This window comes from Curcuma longa, chromosome 19 (assembly GCF_044706935.1).
Source record: "Curcuma longa cultivar G26 ecotype Majalengka, Jawa Barat chromosome 19, ITB_CL_G26_1.1, whole genome shotgun sequence".
Lineage (NCBI taxonomy): Eukaryota > Viridiplantae > Streptophyta > Magnoliopsida > Zingiberales > Zingiberaceae > Curcuma > Curcuma longa.
Genome location: NC_133879.1, coordinates 858,209 through 877,125, shown reverse-complemented (window position 1 = coordinate 877,125; position 18,917 = coordinate 858,209). Strand labels below are relative to the sequence as shown.

Sequence of the window (18,917 nt, the reverse complement as noted above, 5' to 3'; positions counted from 1 at the left end):
ACCGGAAGCCGTACTTTTCTCCCATCCTCTTCCTTCTCCGCTTCGAGAAATATATAAATATTATTAGAAATATTATTTTCCTTGTCCCACCGTTAGTTCCTCTTCCCTTCGTCTTCCTCTCTCGAAGCTCGACGCCCTTCTTTCGCCTTGCCACCTCTCTCAGCTCCGTCGTCAATCGCCAGTCCTCGATCCCCCAGATGGACCGTGGATCGGCTTCCCAAAGCTCCCGCATGGTGGAGGAGGTCTTCCGCGACATCAAGGGCCGGCGAGCTGGCATCCTCAAGGCCCTCACCACCGGTAACTCCACTTTGCTCGTTCCTTCTTTTACTTTTTCAGAGATGTTATCTTCGTTGACCTTGTTCCGTTTCTGTTGATTCGTCTATGCAGATTTCGAGGACTTCTATCAGCAATGCGATCCTGGTTAGTTACTAGTTCCTCATCTTAGCTCCTGCTAGTCAACTTAGGTTTTGGAATTCAAGTACTTGGGAGTTTTATTTCATAGATGGAGTAATGAAGCTTCGGCATTTGGGTCTTTAATTTTGCGGGGTTATTGCAATGGAGAGAGATACATGCCTTCACAATCACATGTTAGGTTGTAGTACTCTGAGCATTTGCAATGGGAGTTACTGAGTTACATTCTTTCCAGTTTATCTGCAATTTACCAGGATTTAGATTGTGAGTATCAGGGATTTGAATAATCAATAATTCAGAAAAGCATTAGTGGTTTGAGCACTGATGTGTTATAAATTTACCTATTGTTTGGGGTGCTCGACACCTCATTATCCCATATGAAATGTGAGCACCCTAGGTCTTCTTGTGTGCTTAGACTGAGGCTAGGTTTACTTGGGTAGCAAGCTAGGAGGGAGAAGGAACATCCTCTTAAGATATAGTCAATTCCAATAAATAACATTCGGATTTGATAAATAACCTCTTTCATTATGCAATTGTGTAAACCATAACCAACCTTAAACTCTCATGAGAAAAATTTAAACACTAGGGGATAGTAAATGCTCAGGAGCCAGTAATAGTTTTATAAATAGGTAAAATATCTTTCGATGTGCTAGTATGTTTGACATACTTACACTATATGAGAGAGAGTAATTGGTGGACAACATGCTCACAGATTGATGTGTTATTTTTCCTTTTCTTTGATATAGTTTTTCCTTGTTGATTCTAAAGAGTAGTGTTTCTCTGTGTCATATTGATTCTGAACTTAAAGAGAATTATGGTGAAAATACTCTGGAGTCCCGACATTTGTCAATTTTTAACAGATGGAGCAAGTGTTTGACATTTTGCCTATGCTTTTCTTGAATAGCAATTTGTAGTTGATGTTATTGCTTCTTACTATTAGCATTTGCTAGTACACTGTCAATGCTTGACCTTTAAGGCTTAGCTGTTTCTTTTATGTAGTGGTGGAGTAATATGACAAATTGCTCAACATCGATCCTTGTCAATAATGTTTTTCTTTAATTATTCTCATTTTGTGATTAAGGCTTCCTTGATGTAACTCAATGATGCCCTGTGCCCTGTTCACCATCTTTATAATGCAATAAATAAGCATCGATAACGGTGAGAGTATAAAGGCAATAATCACTGCATGCTTATGTAGGCGCCTTTTTATGCCTCGTAAAAAGTTTGAATCTCCATTGTTTTCTGTGGCCCCATATAGTTATGCCTCTTTGCAGCATTAGATTTAACTTCTCAGGTAATTAGTCATAAGAAGATTTTTTACCTACTGTTATCTTTGTGGAGGATATCTATGCAATAGTCAATCAATCAGGAAACATTTGATACACTGAAAACACTGATACAATATAAGCTTACTATCTATCTACCCAATATTATCAATTAATACTTATGATACAATCTGTTTTCCCCTTACTCTTTCCTTCAAAACTACTATGGTCTTAGAACTTGGTGAAGATAGGGATTTGTTGATCAAAATGCTATAACAAATATGTTGGGAACTTGCTTTTGGTACTGTTCTGCTTTAATGTGGCTATGTTGACCTTAACCACATGCTACTTTTTCCAGCAAAAGAAAATCTGTGTCTCTATGGATATCCAGATGAGCAGTGGGAGGTTAGTTTACCTGCAGAAGAAGTTCCTCCAGAGATTCCAGAGCCTGTTTTGGGCATTAACTTTGCTAGAGATGGAATGGAAAAGAAACCCTGGTTATCTTTGGTTGCTTTACACAGTGATGCATGGTTACTTGCCTTGTCATCTTATTTCAGCGGCAGGTTTCAGTTTGATAAAAAACATAGGTGAGTAAGATGAAATTTGTTGATTATATTCTTGTCAATGCTTATCCATTTGTCCTACACATTCATATGAGCTCCTTTCTTGTCAGTTAATTATTTAACTATGGGTAAAGTTTGTATTCAGAAGTTAAGTTATACCAATGTGGATACTTGTTTGACTAGACTATTTCTTTAGTGATATACTCAAGTCAGTATGTTCAATTTCACATAGTTCATTAAATGGACACAAAATCAGATAGTGATTGATAACCATCATGCCCACTTTCAAAATACATAAAAGCAATGAGCAGGAGATGTTCATTTACAGGAGGATGATGCGTGTATTCGGTAGATGCTACCGTGGGAGTTGGCTGTTGACAAAGGCCCATCATCGGACTTTGTCTTCTATGATTCACTATGTTTGGCAAGCGAGGAATAGTAGCTTCTTTGGGGAGGGACAGTTAGATATTGAGTGGATATTTAGGTGTGTGCAAACTCATGTATATTGATCTTTGGGAGTATACTCTGATCTGACGTTGTGTTAGGCATAAGTAACCTCCAAGGATGAGGGATGGTTGATTATGGTGATTGAGCTTACCTAATCCTACATGTACACCTTTGTCTTTGGATTTAATATATTTTTATTTATCCCAAAAGAAAAAGCAATGAGGCACATAGCGGTTGGAAAGATGAGCAAAGCATTTGAAACAACAAAAGAAGTATATGGCTTCCTCCATCTTAAAATTGATTCATTAACTACTTACTACAAAAGTTCAAGCTCTTAGAAAAGGAGCAGTCTGTATAAATTTATATTCTGAATGCTTCCCTTTCATGTGTGAATTAATATATTTCACTTGATTGACACTAACTTAACACATGAAATGATGAAATATTATTATTTTTTAGTTATGATTTGACACAATCCTTACCATTTGAAAGTTGATTTTCTAATCAGTTATTCACTTATCTCAAAACCTCGATCTGTTTATAAAGCAACCAATCTATATATTTATACTTTTAACACTCAACACCCAAGATGAGAGTGCATACTGAAGGACAACGAAGACTATTTTAGTGAAGATTTTGGGTAACAATGGAAGCAGTACTCCTTTCAATCATGATGCAACCATCATGTGAAGGTTATGGTTCTGAAGAAAAATAAACAGTCTTGTAGAACTCTGAACATCAACACAAGAAGCCACAAAAGTCCCCTTGAGGATTGGGTGCAAAGGGTAGCATTACCTAATGGGTTCAGCTAGCTGTCCTGAGCAGGATCACTCGTAGGTGTGTCCCATATGAGGGCAAAGAGAGACACCACCAACTATCAGGCATTCATAACAAAGTTATTATTTTTATTCATGTACAAACAGGTGTCAGTTATGCTCAAACATAAGCACCTAATATTTCATACATTCATGTCCTTGTTAAGCTACTCAATAGTCACTTCTTTCGCAGACAATACAAATTGCTGATCAGGAGTCTCATGAATTAGTTCACTACTATATGCTTATGATGGATTATTTCTGAATGAATCATTGAGAGTCAAATAAACATTTGCTGCACAAGTAGGCATGCAGTTGTAGTAGGTAGAATGTGAATTATTAATTTGCAGTTTTTTTTTCAAATTCTAAAAGATTCTAAAAGATTACAACCATAAATTCCATTGACCTGTAATGTTCGAGTCTAAGAGATGCAATTAGAGCATTTTTTTCTCTAGAATAAGTGTTTCATTCATGGTTTTTCAGCAAATTTACTATAATTTGTCTGTAAAAATGATAGTTAGCTCTAGAACAGTGTTGAGGGAAAATCTTTTGGATGTAAATTGCCTTGCTTTTAAAAGTTCAGAAACATAATTTACTATTTAGAGGCAATGGTTTTTCATTTGTTTTTATGAAGATCCAGTTGACAATAAATGTGTTGCACAATTGTCATGTGACAACCCTTTATCAGAAGAGTTTTTTACACTTTTTTTCATTCAACTTGTATTTTTTATATAGAATTTAGGGTCCAAATTCTCATAAACAATAGCTAGTTGTCCTTTTGGTCTTCAACAAATTAACTATTTGATTGAGCGAACCATGCCATTGCAATGATTAGGTAAACACAGCAATAAGGGGGATGAATGTGCATCCAGAAAAGTTTGGGTATTATCGAACCATTATTTGCAAATGATAGTGCTGCAATTTACCAGAAACAAGATATGGAGAAGCACAGATCCTACTTGAGATCATTTGTCACCTTATGATAGGAACCAAGTTCCATATGTCAGTCAAGTGCTTGATCATGGGGGAAACGAGCCCAAACATGGTTTGTATATTCGAGGAGTAACAAAAAAAAAGAGCGGCCTGAACAAAATTAATATATAGCAAACAATTATATTTTAGAGTTAGTTATATCTATAAGGCAGTTATGTTAGCATGTTTTAGAGTATGTGTGTGGTTGTAAGTTTGTGTGAAGTTAGAGAGGGTGGGGAGGATCTTAGAATTATGATCAAAAGAGAGCATTGGCTCTGATCGGTGGAAATAGTTTCTTTACCAAATTGAAGTGTCCTTTGTTGTACTATTTGTGTTAAACCTAATAAAATTCTATGTGTTTCTCTATTTTGATTTTTAGAATTCTAGCATTGGTCCAACCTGAGGGTTGCATGCATAGAAGGAATGTCAAAGATGTCAGATAGGGTTAATATTTTGGTAGAGAGGATGGCGATGCAAGAAGGAAATATGAAAGAAATGAGAGAATTATGTAATGACTGATGTTTGAAATACAACAACATGGTTCTCTTTTACAAGAGATCAACAAAAAGTTAGGAACAAGGGTTGAAGCAACACCATTGACAACATCCACTTCTACTAATAAGTCCTCTCAATCTGAGTCTTAGGAACAACAAGGTGATCAATTGGATGAGTATAGGATGCTTGTTATGGAAGTGGAATTACCAATGTTTGATGGTTGGAATCTAGTAGCATGGATTATTAGAGCTGAAATTTATTTCGAAGTTATGGAAGGCATAGCCATTCATTGGCTTAATCTTCTTAAGGAGACCGAAAATAATCTAACTTGGGAAAAACTTAAACAAGCTCTCATAGCCCACTATGGAAGGCGTAGACACGAGAATCCTTTTATTTAAAAAGAAAAGTTTAATTTCTAAGCATACTTTACCGTACACTAAAAAGGGAAGCCCGGTGCACTAAGCTCCCGCCATGCGGGGTCCGGGGAAAGGATCCATTGTACGCAGCCTTACCTTGCCTTTGGCAAGAGGCTGTTTCCAGGATTTGAACCCGTGACCTCTAGGTCACACTAAACACTAAATTTCCAGATAAATTATTTTCCAGATAATTTTTGTGATTCAAGATACCAAACACTAAATTTCCTCAAGCAAAAAGTGTATTCTCTAAATGTACTCTTGAAATGCAAATGCAATACCAAACCAACCATAGACTAGAACATCAAGGCAAAATAATTTTTGTTTTAATTTTTTTTTGTCATTCCATATATCATATCATGTATGTCTTAATCAAAAAATAATTACTTGCTCAAAAAGTTAGTTTTTTTTATCAATTCATGGATAACCCTTTTTGTTTATCTTAGTTATTTCTGTCCCACCCTATGGTATCACATACTACCTAATTCTCAAAGTTTATGATCATCATTTTTTTTTCTTATTTATACTCAGTATGAACCCACGAAAATAATTTTATTTGTTTTTTGTGATGCAGAAAACTTTTATTAGATATGACAGCTGATTTGCCCACCATTTGTGAAGTTGTAAATGGAAAGATTCAGGATAAGACCTCTGGTTCTAAACAGAACAGTAACAAATCCAAGTCAAATTCAAAATTGGTAAGAACATTAGATGCTATCATGTATGAAATTTCCTTAATTCTGTATGCACTTTGAGATTTCAATAGGAAGTCTCAACCAATTATCAAACAATTGCATCTTATATATTAGCTTTCAATAGATACGACATCACTCTTTCCTCTGTTCCGCCTTGAATAAAATTCATGATCGTTAATATATGAGGGAGTGTGTAGCTGAGGTTGATTATGGTTGAAGTTCATCAGACTCATATCCTTCATATTATTATGGTTTTGATGCATCATGTATTGGTCAGTCACATCAGAGCTTCATGATTGTGTATTTCTCTGCCAATGCTTGCTCCAGTTCCTATTATGCAAATGTAAGCATAACATCTAGTGTTGAAGGAAGAAATATGATGGGCATATAGACAAAATATATTAAATACCAAATAATATAGGAGCATTATTTAATCTAGGGTATGAAAATTATGGGCTTATCTGACTTAGATACTACAAGAATTGATGCCCCTATTCAATGCACAAATATTAGTATTAATAAGATATATCATTATTTAATCTATTTGTTATATATTTGTAATTTGTTTCTTTGGCATTAACTTTGGCTGTGAAACTATGGTTGTCAAAAATGGTCAACACTGTGCTCAAGTTAGACCAATATCTGCAAAAGTTAATCCAATATTTATAGAGCAATCAGGCATCTCATGAAGACCAAAGGAAAAATGTAGAATAACTAGAAATTTGAATATATTTTTTTCTAGAAATTAGTTAGATGTCACAAAATAATGGATAAAACCAAAAGAAATTTGATTAAATTGAGAGTCAAATGAATTGGTTGAAATGTAATTAAGTAATTTCAGTAAAGATGGTTGGTCTAGTCAATTTCTCATTGATCCTAGCTTGAATCCTATTAAACTCACACAGGAAAGAACAAAGAATCCCCAATGGCTTCAACCCTTTGAATAGCTAACTAACCTTCATCACAGCTTGAGGTTTATTATGTGTTCAGGATTATGTCTCCAAGTTTGCTTCCAATGACAATATGCCATTCATTAAACCTAGCACATAACTCCTCTCTCTCTTTACTCATTGTCGGTCAGGTGAAATTCAATCAGGTATAAAACATTAAACTTTCTCTATTAGCAGTGATCTCAAAGTTTTGATTCAGTTGTCTTGAAGATCTAAATAAATCTTACAGCACAAAATGTTATACACAGTCTATTTTAATTTGTAATGATAAGCTTGTATCGTTTAGTAATTCTATATTACTAAATATGATTTTGTCATTGATTATGATATATTTTTTATTATCTACTAATTCTTTTCAATAATTGTCATTATTCATAATAATCTTATAATAATATGATACTTGGGTACTTAATGATACATAACATGCAACTTGAACATGATATATAATTATTAGAATATGCAACCTGAACATGATACATAAGATGCAACCTGAACGTCCCCGGGGCAATGGTGCAACGGTAGGACATCCGGATTGTAACCCAGGGACCCGCGGTTATCCCCAGTTACGGCGTATTTGCAAGAATTTTCTTCCAAATGGGGAACGCAATCAAAGGATGCTGGGCATCTGGATTGGCCGCCGTATGCGCTTCCCAATTTACCCTGGTGGTCGGTGGGAAACTTCCGACCGGGCCGGCCACCCTCAGGGATTGAGTCCAAAGATTGATGGGATTTATCATAAGATGCAACCTGAACAATTCTTAGCCTTACATACAAACCAATTATATTTTATCTCTTTTACTGATTTTTGTCAACACATTCCTATTTCACTTATCTTACCTTAGATTTGCTGACAATGGGATCTCAATACCAAATACTATTTTGACAACTATCAATGGGACTTATCCTTCAACTAAAGCCTACATTTGTTCAGGCTTCAAGTGGTTTTCAGAACGTCAATACAATATACTCCTTACAAGAATATTTGGAGATAGAATTCATCTAGGTCTTTGTTGGCTGAATTGATTTATGATCTCATCATGAACATTTTGAAGTGAAGGGCTTGGTCCTTATCTAACTCTTTCACCTTCTTCAGCTTCCCACCTGAGGACACCTATCACCTATTTTGGATTTTCCAACAATTACAACTTATAAAAAAAAATTTACCATCACCTTTGATATTTATAAGGTAGTTAGGAACAATTGGTCAGAAAACTTGTATAATAGAGATGATATTCGTAAGATAAATATGTGAGATTTCTAAGAAATATACAAAATCAAATTTATTATTCAAGAATAATTAGATGTTATCAAATGATACAAGACAATATGTCAGGATGGTATGGGCATATCCAAATATGAGCAAGAAATGTTCTAGTTAGATAAATTAAATAAATTAGAGTTGAAGGTCTGAGGGAGAGAGGAAGAACAAATGAAACTCTAGTTAATGGGACTAAGCATGATTTAATATGGTTTAAGGAGGGATAAGATCCGTACAGTTTGTCTCAAATAGTTGGGATTTACATGACTTATTGTTGATGTATAACTTAAACCATCTATTACCATCTCGTACAATTTCAATTGGCTATCAAAATATCAGATTGGCACTTGCTTATCCTATTTTACACTTGTTTATACGCAGCACATAAATGTCTACTATGTATGAGGGGTGTAGATCTACTCTACTGATATTATAGTTAATTTTGTACCGCTTCAAATTTAAAGAATGAAGGTAGCTGAATGGTGCTTTGAATCATCTTTCTAGGATTAGTTATTCCAGTAAATGATGATTTTCTTAACCTTCTTCATATTGTAGTTCCATGATAATGGTTAACAACATTCATCTCCTCACTGTAAGTGGTTTGGTTTCTGATACATCACTCTATTTAAACATGGAAATCTTGTGGCAGACTCAATGGAATTTCCAATAGGCATTTTTCTTGTGTGATGGGATTTTTGATACTCTCTTGGATCAATACTAGGCAATATCTGTGCCTAAAGTTAGCACAAATTAACCGTCTATTTTATTTCCAATTTACAGAAGGCTGAATATCAGGTCAAAAACTCCAGAGGAAAGAATGCAAAGGAAGAGAACGAGGAGTTGAATGAGGAAGAGGATGATTATCTCTGTGCCTCATGTGGAGAGAGTTCTGTCCTAGATAACTTCTGGATTTTCTGCGATACTTGTGAGAAATGGTTCCATGGAAAGTGCGTAAAGGTCACCCCTGCAAAGGCTGAGTACATCAAGAACTATAAGTGCCCTCGCTGCAGCAACAGCAAACGGATACGGGTCTCATGAGATTTGCTCTTCCAAAACCCTCCTATCTTTGTCTTTTGTTGTGAGTATAAATACTGCTGATAAAATTGCTGTTACTTCAGAGACAACAACCAAGGCAACGCCACAGCTGTCTTCTTGAAGTTCTTACATCCTCACAGGTTATCTTAGAACTCCTTGTTTTATGTGTATAAGCATCAAGAAGTGCAACATGCAATATAGGGTTACTGAAATGTTTTAAATCCAAGCTAGCTTTTTGTTGTACCTGATCCATCATTCGGTCTCACAGATGATTCACTATTTATTTATGAAGGATTAGTTTTGTCCTTCAGTGAAACAGAAATTGGCATTGATTGTGAGATTCCACAGCATGAGTCTGAAAGGAGCTCTGTTTTTTAAGAATTTGATTTCTTCTTTCTCTTTCTTTATATGCTTTACTGAAAGAGGTTGCATCCAGTTTCTTAAATTCGTGCTGCAAGAGGGATGAATGTTCCCTATTGTCTCGGTTATATGCTTCATTATTGTATATTTTAAACAGACGTTAGTGTTATACAAACTTTTAGCATTCAGTGAAGCTTGTTGTGCAGATGATATAAGGCATCAAATCTAACGGCTAGGATATTGGTAAATTTGTTTTTATGTTTATTTTATAATTTTGTGTTGTATGCTTTTTTAGGGTTTACTCAGTGGTTGAACCGGGGGAGTTGACTGTCCAGCTTCAAAAAAAAAAAAATGATAAATCCTAGTCAGTCTCATGGACTCAATCTCTGGGGGTGACCGATCCGATCTCACGGAAGTTTTCCACCGACCACCAGGGTAAATCGGAAAGCGCATACGACGGCCAATTCAGATGCCTAGCATCCTTTGATTGCGTTCTCCATTTGGAAGAAAATTCTTACAAATACGTCGTAGTTGGGGGTCGAACTGTGGATCCCTGGATCACAACCCGAATGTCCTACCGTTGCACCATTGTCCCGGGGACGATTGTCCAGCTTCAAGATTTAGCGGATCGAAGCTCTGAATGTTTGAATTATCAATAAATAAATAAATAAATTATTAGTTGATAGTTGAATGAGGGAAGGTCCTAAGCGACATCTTAATTATAACAAATAAATAAATAAAATATTTTAAAGATTTGTTTGGGGTTAGATTGTACAAACATAAAAAAGTCACCAACAGATCTCACCCGCACAGTTCAATTTGGTGCAGTCTCAAAATTAACTCAGTGTTTGATGGCGTCAAAATTTGAAGGTCGTAAGTTTCATTATCCTAATTCTGATTTCACTTTTCAAAACATCTATCACAATTGCTGAAGCTATAATCAAAAGGAACGATACGGAGATATTGAGTTTCCAATTGATCCTCTCGATTTTTTTTTGTATGTTTCAAGGTGAGGAATTCATTAATTGACTTAATGAAGTAGAGAAAAGTTTTTATTATGAGAAAATGTTCGATCGTGTGAAAATTAAATTGGTTACCATCAAACTTAAATGTCAAGCATCACAGCATGGTGGGCATAGTTGCGATGATCACGTGACAGACAGAGTAAAATCAAGATCATTGATTGTGAGAAGATGAAAAAAAAATCACTTTCTTTCTTTCATTTATACTCAATTTCTATCTTAATGACTTTATACTTCAAGGCAGGATGTAAGTTTTCAATGTGCCCTAGTTGGTGAAAAGCCACAAAATCGGAAGTCGATGATTAAGGGCGATCAAAATCGTTAGTCAGCTCACCCTCAGGAGTTGCGTTCTATCCAGCAGTCACCCGGGTTAATCCTAAATCTTTTATCACATGCTTTCGTCATGATGAACAGAGACACAGAACAACCGACTACAAGAAACTTGCTAATTAAAAGGATAATAATTTATTAATTAAGACGTATATGGTAGACGAGACTAAGGCAACTAGCGAGCTGGTATACGATGTGTATAACGATGATGAAGTTGATAATGGCATATTACAGGTTTCAAAAATTGAGAATTCTCCTGATGGAGGCTCTATTGACGGAAGAGCTTCTATGTTTGAGTTCTATTCAAAACAATGAGAAAGAAGAGATTTCGGAGAGTGGATTAGTTGAAGATGCAGTGCATGTTACATCGAAGGCAATTGGAGCTGGAGAAAAACAACATGCTTTTGTTGTGACCTACTAGATCAGGAAAGACATTACTTGCTAAAACTTTGACTTGCTTTGTAGATGCAACAACATTAACACAGGCAGGATATGTTGGAGAGGATGTAAAATCAATATTGTAAAAATTGATTAAGGTTGCTGATCAGTTCAATCTGCATGTAACTCGACAAGGAATAGTTTACATAGATGAAGCTGATAAAATCACAAAAAAGGCAGAGAGCCTGAACATTAGCAGAGATGTATTTGGAGAAGGTGTCCAACAGGCTCTATTGAAAATGCTAAAAGGAACTATAGCCAATGTTCCAAGGAGGAGCTGGGAAGCACCCCTGAGGTTAGATAAATATTGAGGACATTCTTTTCACATTTGGTGGTTCGTTTATTGATATGAAAAAGACTATTTCTAAAAGGCGACAAGATTCATCTATAGGTTTTGGAGGACCAGTACGAGCAAGCATGAGAGTTGGGGAATTTGAGATAATATTATTTTTTGTCATAATTAATTATAAATTTTTAATTTATTTTTTTTTATAGATGCTCATCAAATCGATCATGTTTTACTATTGGAATGACATATTCAATTTTTTTTTTTTTTTTTTTAAGAAGATGAGAGCTGGGAGATCACTAATGCTATTATACCATCTTTATTAGAATCAGTTGAGAGCTTCGAATCTATATGTTTGAATTGGACAGTATGGAATTTAAAGTTAAAATTTTTAATATTATATATATATTTTTATTTTTAATAAATTGATCCGTTTAATCGCAAGATTGAATGGATTGGATTGGACAGCACGTATCTAGAAGTTTCCTCGCGGTAATGCCGAGGCAGGCTGCGGCTGCCGCGACGACCGTCGGCGATGCTCCGCCGGCCCGCTTCAAAAGAACGGCGCGGAGGTACCGTAGAACCGCTAGAGTCGGAGAAGGCAGGCCACCGAAATCCGCCGCGCAGCCGGAGGTGGCGCGCATGGTGGGTGGAATTTCGCCTCTGTCGGAGCCGGGCGCTATCTTGCACAAGGATTTCTTCCTAGTTGATTCGCTCGAGCTAGCGCCTCGCTTGCTCGGCAAGTTCCTCCGCCGAGACGATGTCATTCTCCAGATCACCGAGGTAAAGCCCGAATTATCTCTCATCTTGTGTTCTTTGCTTTTCCCGTATTTGAAGCCCTAACTTGGAATGTAGCAGAGGATTGGAGTATTGCCGTTGTTTTTGGTGTCGTTTAAATTTTAAATGACATCTTGTTGTAGGTGGAAGCATATAGGCCCAACGATTCGGCATGCCACGGGCGCTTTGGCATCACTTCGAGAACAGCTCCTGTAGTAAGCTCTTTGTTGCTCCCTGTGCTGTCTTTACTTCGGGGGTAGATATAGATTGCATAACTAGGATGCACCTTCATGAATTTGGGCCAGTTTGGGAGGCGAATTCTTGACGTGAAGCATCTGTTTTATAATTATGTTTTTTTTCATTCTCACTAATGTAGAATTATTGTTGAAGATTTGTTCTTGTTCCAATTTTTGTGATAGTTTGGACCAGGAGGGCATGCATATGTATATCTGTGCTATGGACTCCATATGATGCTCAATGTTGTTGCAGATAAGGAGGGAGTTGGTGCTGCAGTTTTGATTCGCTCATGTGCGCCTATTAATGGTATATCTGGTTCTATTTGTTTAATCATGCATAAATCATGTAAAATGAATGGATACTTGAGTTTTGTTTCTAGTGGTAATGATGTTGGATGACTATTAACGGTATAACTGGTTCTATGATAGTTGTCCTAGGTCCTTCTCAAATAATAAGGTTTTTACAATATCCTTATCCTCAGAGAATAAGTTTCTTGTGATTGTGAAATACTTACAAAAGATAATTTTTTAGTTGGTAACTTGTGCTATTACTTTAACGTTTCAACACTTGGGTGCATGCGTTCAATTATATGCATGTTCATATATGCTATTGATATGTGCTACATTGTCGGTCAATATAGTGTTATGTATTATGTGTTTTACATTGTCTGCTTACATTTATATTTTATGTGAATTTATTTATTTGATAGTTTAGTTATTATATTTTCTTATATAAATAGTAATTTTTAAATCAAAGCATTTTTTTATTTTTTAATATGAACTATGTATGCGACGGCATGCATGTGTGCTACATCACCTGTTTTTAAAATCTTGAGCATTTAGATAATTTACTTATATTCTCAGTCCATCTTAGCTACGAGAAACTTTTGCTTTCTTTGCACAACACAACACAGCAGTGTCTATTAAGATCTTGATATTAGTTTGAAATTGGATCCTGATCAAGGTATGGTTAAACTGAGAATTTTCCATCAAGAAATTCAACTAAATAAACAATATGCCATATTCCTATTTTATGTTCACTTTTTCTTTAACTATTATCATTGACTCCTTGTGTTTTTACTCTTTTTCTTTTATTACTTCTCTTATTCATGTGTAGTATGGGTAGTTGTTAAAGTTAAAATATTTCTTATATATATTGGCAATTGACTGTACATTATTTGATTGTTCATGTATTTATGTTTATGGATTTCCCATAGTTTTTCTCTTGCTCTATTAAATGTTGGTTGATTCTTCTCCAATGTCATGTGCATTTTTCAGTGGGATATGGGGTATGTGTTTTTTTAGAAACTTAAGGAATTATAGTGGATTGTACTACCATTGTGTTTTTGTAAAATATGAGAACTCTGAATTTCATAAATTTGTGTGCTCTTTGCTGCAATATATGAATCTTAATTCCTGAGCTTTTTCTTAAGCATTCAATTGGAAAGAATCAAGTTATTATCAATGTTTTTTCACTGTTTGCTGCAGTACTGTAGGTGGTTCTTTATTATGAGAAATTCGAAGAAGATACACCTTGAGAGGGAAATGCTGTTTTATTAAGTTTATGATTAACTGCAGGTCTGGAGACCATTCAAGAACGTCGAGGCCAGAACACTGAGAAACCTGTCCTGTTAACAGGGCCTGGAAAGGTTAGCTTTATCTCCATTGCACATTCTTGGTTTATTTCATTCATGATTTTGTACATTACATGCTATAGAGAGCAAGACCAAAATGAGATGAATATTATTGTTGTTACAAAAAGACAGTCTGTTTTATACCAAGTCTATCTTAAGTTTACTTCATCCATTACTTTCTCAAGGAACATAGAACTTTTTTCTTTTGTTTGAATATGTTACTAAGATATGTTGAAAAATATTTTCTTGCATTTGGCGCATAGGTGAAAATATTTTTCTCTACAATGGGCCGAGCCAATTGGTCCTGTTGATTTGCCTGGTCTGACCGACTTGATTAGCTTGCTTGGTCTACTTAGCGCAACTAGTTGCCTGGTTAGCAGCTCAATCTACTGACTTGACTAGCTAGCTTAGCCACCTAGCTCGCCCCACCCAACTAGGTTGGATTGCATAAGCCACTCAACTCTCAAGATCAACCAACCCACCTGGCTATCTCGGCTCAATTGCCTCGCCCGATGGGATTGCTTGACCAACCAACTTGCTCAACCCGATTAAAGTGTTTGACTTAATCAACCAACCTAGATCTGCTAGTGATCCTAGCTCAACTAGCCAACTTGATTCATCTGACGCAAATCACCTTGATCATCAACCAACCCACCTATTTCAACTAACCCTATTGTCCCACCTAGCTTTGATTGGCCCAAGTGACCAGACTAGCTTGACCACACCGATAGGCCTTGCTAGACCAACTAGCATGATCGACCTGCATAGCCTAACCAACCTGCGTTGCACAGTCAGCATGATCCTATTGACTGATTCACTTGACCTGACTTAATTGTCTAGTCCATTGACCCAACTGCACTGATCAACCTAACCAATCAAATTGGCCCAATTGAATTGATCACAACTCGATTAACATGTCTGCTCATCCAGCTCATGTTGTTCAATTGAATTGATTAGTCTATCCAACCGGACCAAACTTATTGGGCTTGATCAAAGTGTCTAGTTTGCTGGGATCACTCGGTTTGATGGCCTACTTGGGTCGATTGGCTTGCTCGGATGAGTGCGGAGAGGGGTGTATTTGTAGAGTGGAGGACTTGTCGATGGATGGGAAAAATAATTGTGCTCTTTTTCAATGGAAGTCGTTGTCTTAAAAAAAAGCTTATAGTTTTTATTGCCAAAAGATAATTTTTCATTGGCAATGATTTTCCATTGCATCAAACATTGGAAAATCCAAAAAATAGTTTTTAGAATAATATTTTCTGCAAAACAAATGGAGCCTAAGAAATATATTGTGGTCCCAAGGAATGACAAGGCATTGGATCATAAGACCTATATCCTTTTTATTTGTGAGAGCGCCCAGGAAAGGTATAGGCGGTTTTAGAGCTAACCTTGTTATGTCTAACTATAAGACATAAACACCTAAACAACAAAAAAAACTCTTAATAACAAAGCGTAAAAATGGATTAGAATAAAGAAAAAAAATAATATTTTACCATGTAGAAAACAAGTTATACGATTAATTAGTTTAGTAGGAGGTGAAAGATGTCAATCCATACATTTCAACAACAATATGTTACTGAGGAGTATGTGCACATGTGGTTTAGTGGATGCCTCATGAAGCACTGGTAGCATGTGTTCTAGAGCAGTATTAGTGTCTAAATTTAAAATTGTTTTTATTTTGCAATAAAAGATCTAAATACATCAAGAATCACTTTTATGTGCAATTATCTAATAGAAGTTCACCATTATTATATACATGACTAGGACTTGTATCAAAGTGAATTTGGATAAAGAAAGAAGAAACACATTCATCAGTATTCGGAGGCCATTCTCACATGCTTCACGCTATGAATTTGGTTAGCACGGTGGAACTCTAATAAACTCATTTGTTTTACACATACTAAAGGATAATCAAGTTGACAATGTCATTGCTTCATACCAATGCTGGTGGGAGTAAGAGCTTTAAAGAAAGGTGATCTCTTTCACCAAGCATTCTTTGTCCATATATTTCGAAACACAAACTTCATGAGGGTTCTGATTGATAATAAGTTTATTGAAAATTTTGGAACATAAACCACTTTGTCTAAGAAAACTGAGGAGATACATGTAAAGAGCCTTTTCCTTTAACAGGAATATGATATCCTTCAGCAATAGGAACAAATGGCAAGGTAGCAAGATTCAGAATAGAAGATTAATGGCGATTATTACAGTACATATTTTGTGATGTATTGAGGTTTTGCACCTGAGAAGCTACATGTATTCTGCATATTGATGACTGTTTTCTTATCAACTGATGTTTGACATCCAACTAGTTCAATATAGCACTACAAAAAGTTGCCACAACTAATATTAAACAGGTATTACTAAAAGCATTTTTTGTGATAAAAATGTAGATAATTAATTATGTATGTGATAATGTTTTATTACTATTGCATTATTTAGTCACAATATTACTAATTAACAATGAAAAAGTTGTCACTAATACCATATTTAGTAGCAGATCCAATAGTAAAAAATTTTATTACTGACAAATTATCAAAATTCAATGACAAATTATTTTGTCATTAATACCCATTTTTTGTAGTGTAGGATTGAAAGCTTTTTTTTGAAGAGTCTAGCATTTAGGAAGAGTGATTTAGCCAGTTTAAAAAGAAAATTTCCATATTCTCCAGAAGGTTGTGTGCAATCTCAGAGAGCCCTGCAGTTTGATTTTTAAATATTGAACAGAGGTAAACATGATCTCAAAATGAAAATCTGTGAGAGATTACAGTGCAAGGACGTTTGATACTTAGTTGAAAAGTATTATTGCCAAATCAAATGCAGATGTTTCTTCAATTTGTTCTTGTTTCTATTACAAGATCATTGAAGTTCATTTAAGGTTATTCTCATGGATAGGTTGGTCAGGCACTAGGGTTAACCACTGCTTGGTCAAACCATCCTGTTTACAGCCCTGGTATGTCACGTTGTTCTGCATATGAAGCTCTTTTTGTTGAATTTGGGGTTCTTTATCTTCAGCAAGGCTTCTCATTCTTCGCAGGAGGATTAGAATTATTAGACGGTCCTCTGCCTGAGAAGATACTGGTTGGACCTCGTGTGGGCATCGAATATGCATTGCCTGAGCATGTTACTGCTCCATGGAGGTTTGCTATTGCTGGTACGCCCTGGATAAGTGCTCCGAAAAATACACTTCGTCCTCCATAAATTGCAATTTTACTGGAATAGTGTACGCCAGTATTATAGAAGAAACAAAAAAAAACTGATGGAAGCCTGTTTGACGTTTTAAAGTAGAAATCGTCAAGTGATTTTGCAATTGACATCTTTATGATCTTTATTGTAATGAGTTTGTCATTGTTATAATATCCACTTTAAACAAGTTTTTGAGATAGATAGTAATGTAAATAGTAATTTGAATAATCACATTTTGGTAGTCTTATATAGCATTGTAAAATAAAAATATTCTTGTTTAATCCCAAGCTCCATTTTACCAAAATATTTTATTGTAGGATAAAGTTCTCTCTAATATATTTGTAAATCCATAACTAAATATTACATCCTGGCATTTGGTATTTGATATAATGCTTTGCTTAAATCAAATATGAGTATGATTTGTGTGGTTTTAATCTTGCTTGTTTAGGACTTGCAGTACAACAAAACTGTCACAGTGAGTAATCTCACGAGATTATGTGATTTAGTCCATGATGAATGGCATGTAAGAGAGGAGAGAAAAATCTTAAAATGATATTGAATGATGAAAATAATGAGACAGACCCTCTTATTTTATGTCTTACCATAATCCAGATCTTGTTCTAATAAAAATTAACTTTATTGGGATAATTTAATTCCATTTTTGTCAATATTTTTTTATATATGTTACAATTAAATTTTATTTTCATAATTATATATCATTCTAAGTTGCTCACTTGTTATTTTCATAGCAATTGCTCACTGATATTTGACAAGCCACATTCCATTAAGCATGGATGCAACGATAAAATTGTTGTCGTATGATCTTGTAGTTATGAATTCGAGTCATATAAGTAGTCTTTTGTAATGTAAGATAAGATTGGGTATAATATATTCAATGTAGTTCAATCCTTTTTTTTTAAATCTCATATTATCAGGAGCTTTGTGTATTGAATTAGGAGCTTTGTGTATTGAATTGTTCTTTTTTTTAGAATATAGCATCAGAACTTGCATAAATATGTGAATATGAATCATTCATCGTGTTTTTTTTTCTGGCGTGTAGAAGATCATTGTCAAATTCTAATGTTTTACAGCTAGAGTTTTTAATCAAAAGTAACAGGTATTAATTCATTTTTGAATTTAGCATTCACTTCTCTTGTCTGTTTTAGTTGGGTGCAATTGGGGTTCGAATCAGTTTTATATCGCTAAGCACAATTATTTAAAACAGAGTGGATTTTGTGTTTTATATTTCTTGACAATTAAGGCAATGAGGATTTTGGACCTTGAAACTAATTGGCCTAATTACCTGTTTTTGAAGTTCGTTTGAGAAAC

General features: G+C 35.3%; 2 protein-coding genes across 2 annotated transcripts; both read left to right on the top strand.

Moving 5' to 3' along the window:
* The first annotated feature begins 118 nt into the window (after positions 1 to 118).
* Positions 119 to 9,808, top strand: LOC141812434 (PHD finger protein ALFIN-LIKE 3-like). The gene is made up of 5 exons (XM_074700426.1): positions 119 to 297; positions 388 to 420; positions 2,035 to 2,263; positions 5,956 to 6,079; positions 9,065 to 9,808. The coding sequence occupies exons 1-5, from the start codon at positions 198 to 200 to the stop codon at positions 9,320 to 9,322; spliced, it is 744 nt and encodes a 247-aa protein (XP_074556527.1). The 5' UTR covers positions 119 to 197; the 3' UTR covers positions 9,323 to 9,808.
* Positions 9,809 to 12,223: 2,415 nt separating this feature from the next.
* On the top strand, positions 12,224 to 17,806 carry LOC141812643 (DNA-3-methyladenine glycosylase-like). The gene is made up of 6 exons (XM_074700655.1): positions 12,224 to 12,538; positions 12,676 to 12,747; positions 12,952 to 13,075; positions 14,347 to 14,417; positions 17,298 to 17,355; positions 17,440 to 17,806. Exons 1-6 carry the CDS (start codon positions 12,251 to 12,253, stop codon positions 17,601 to 17,603), a joined length of 777 nt encoding a protein of 258 aa, XP_074556756.1. The 5' UTR covers positions 12,224 to 12,250; the 3' UTR covers positions 17,604 to 17,806.
* Positions 17,807 to 18,917: the final 1,111 nt, after the last annotated feature.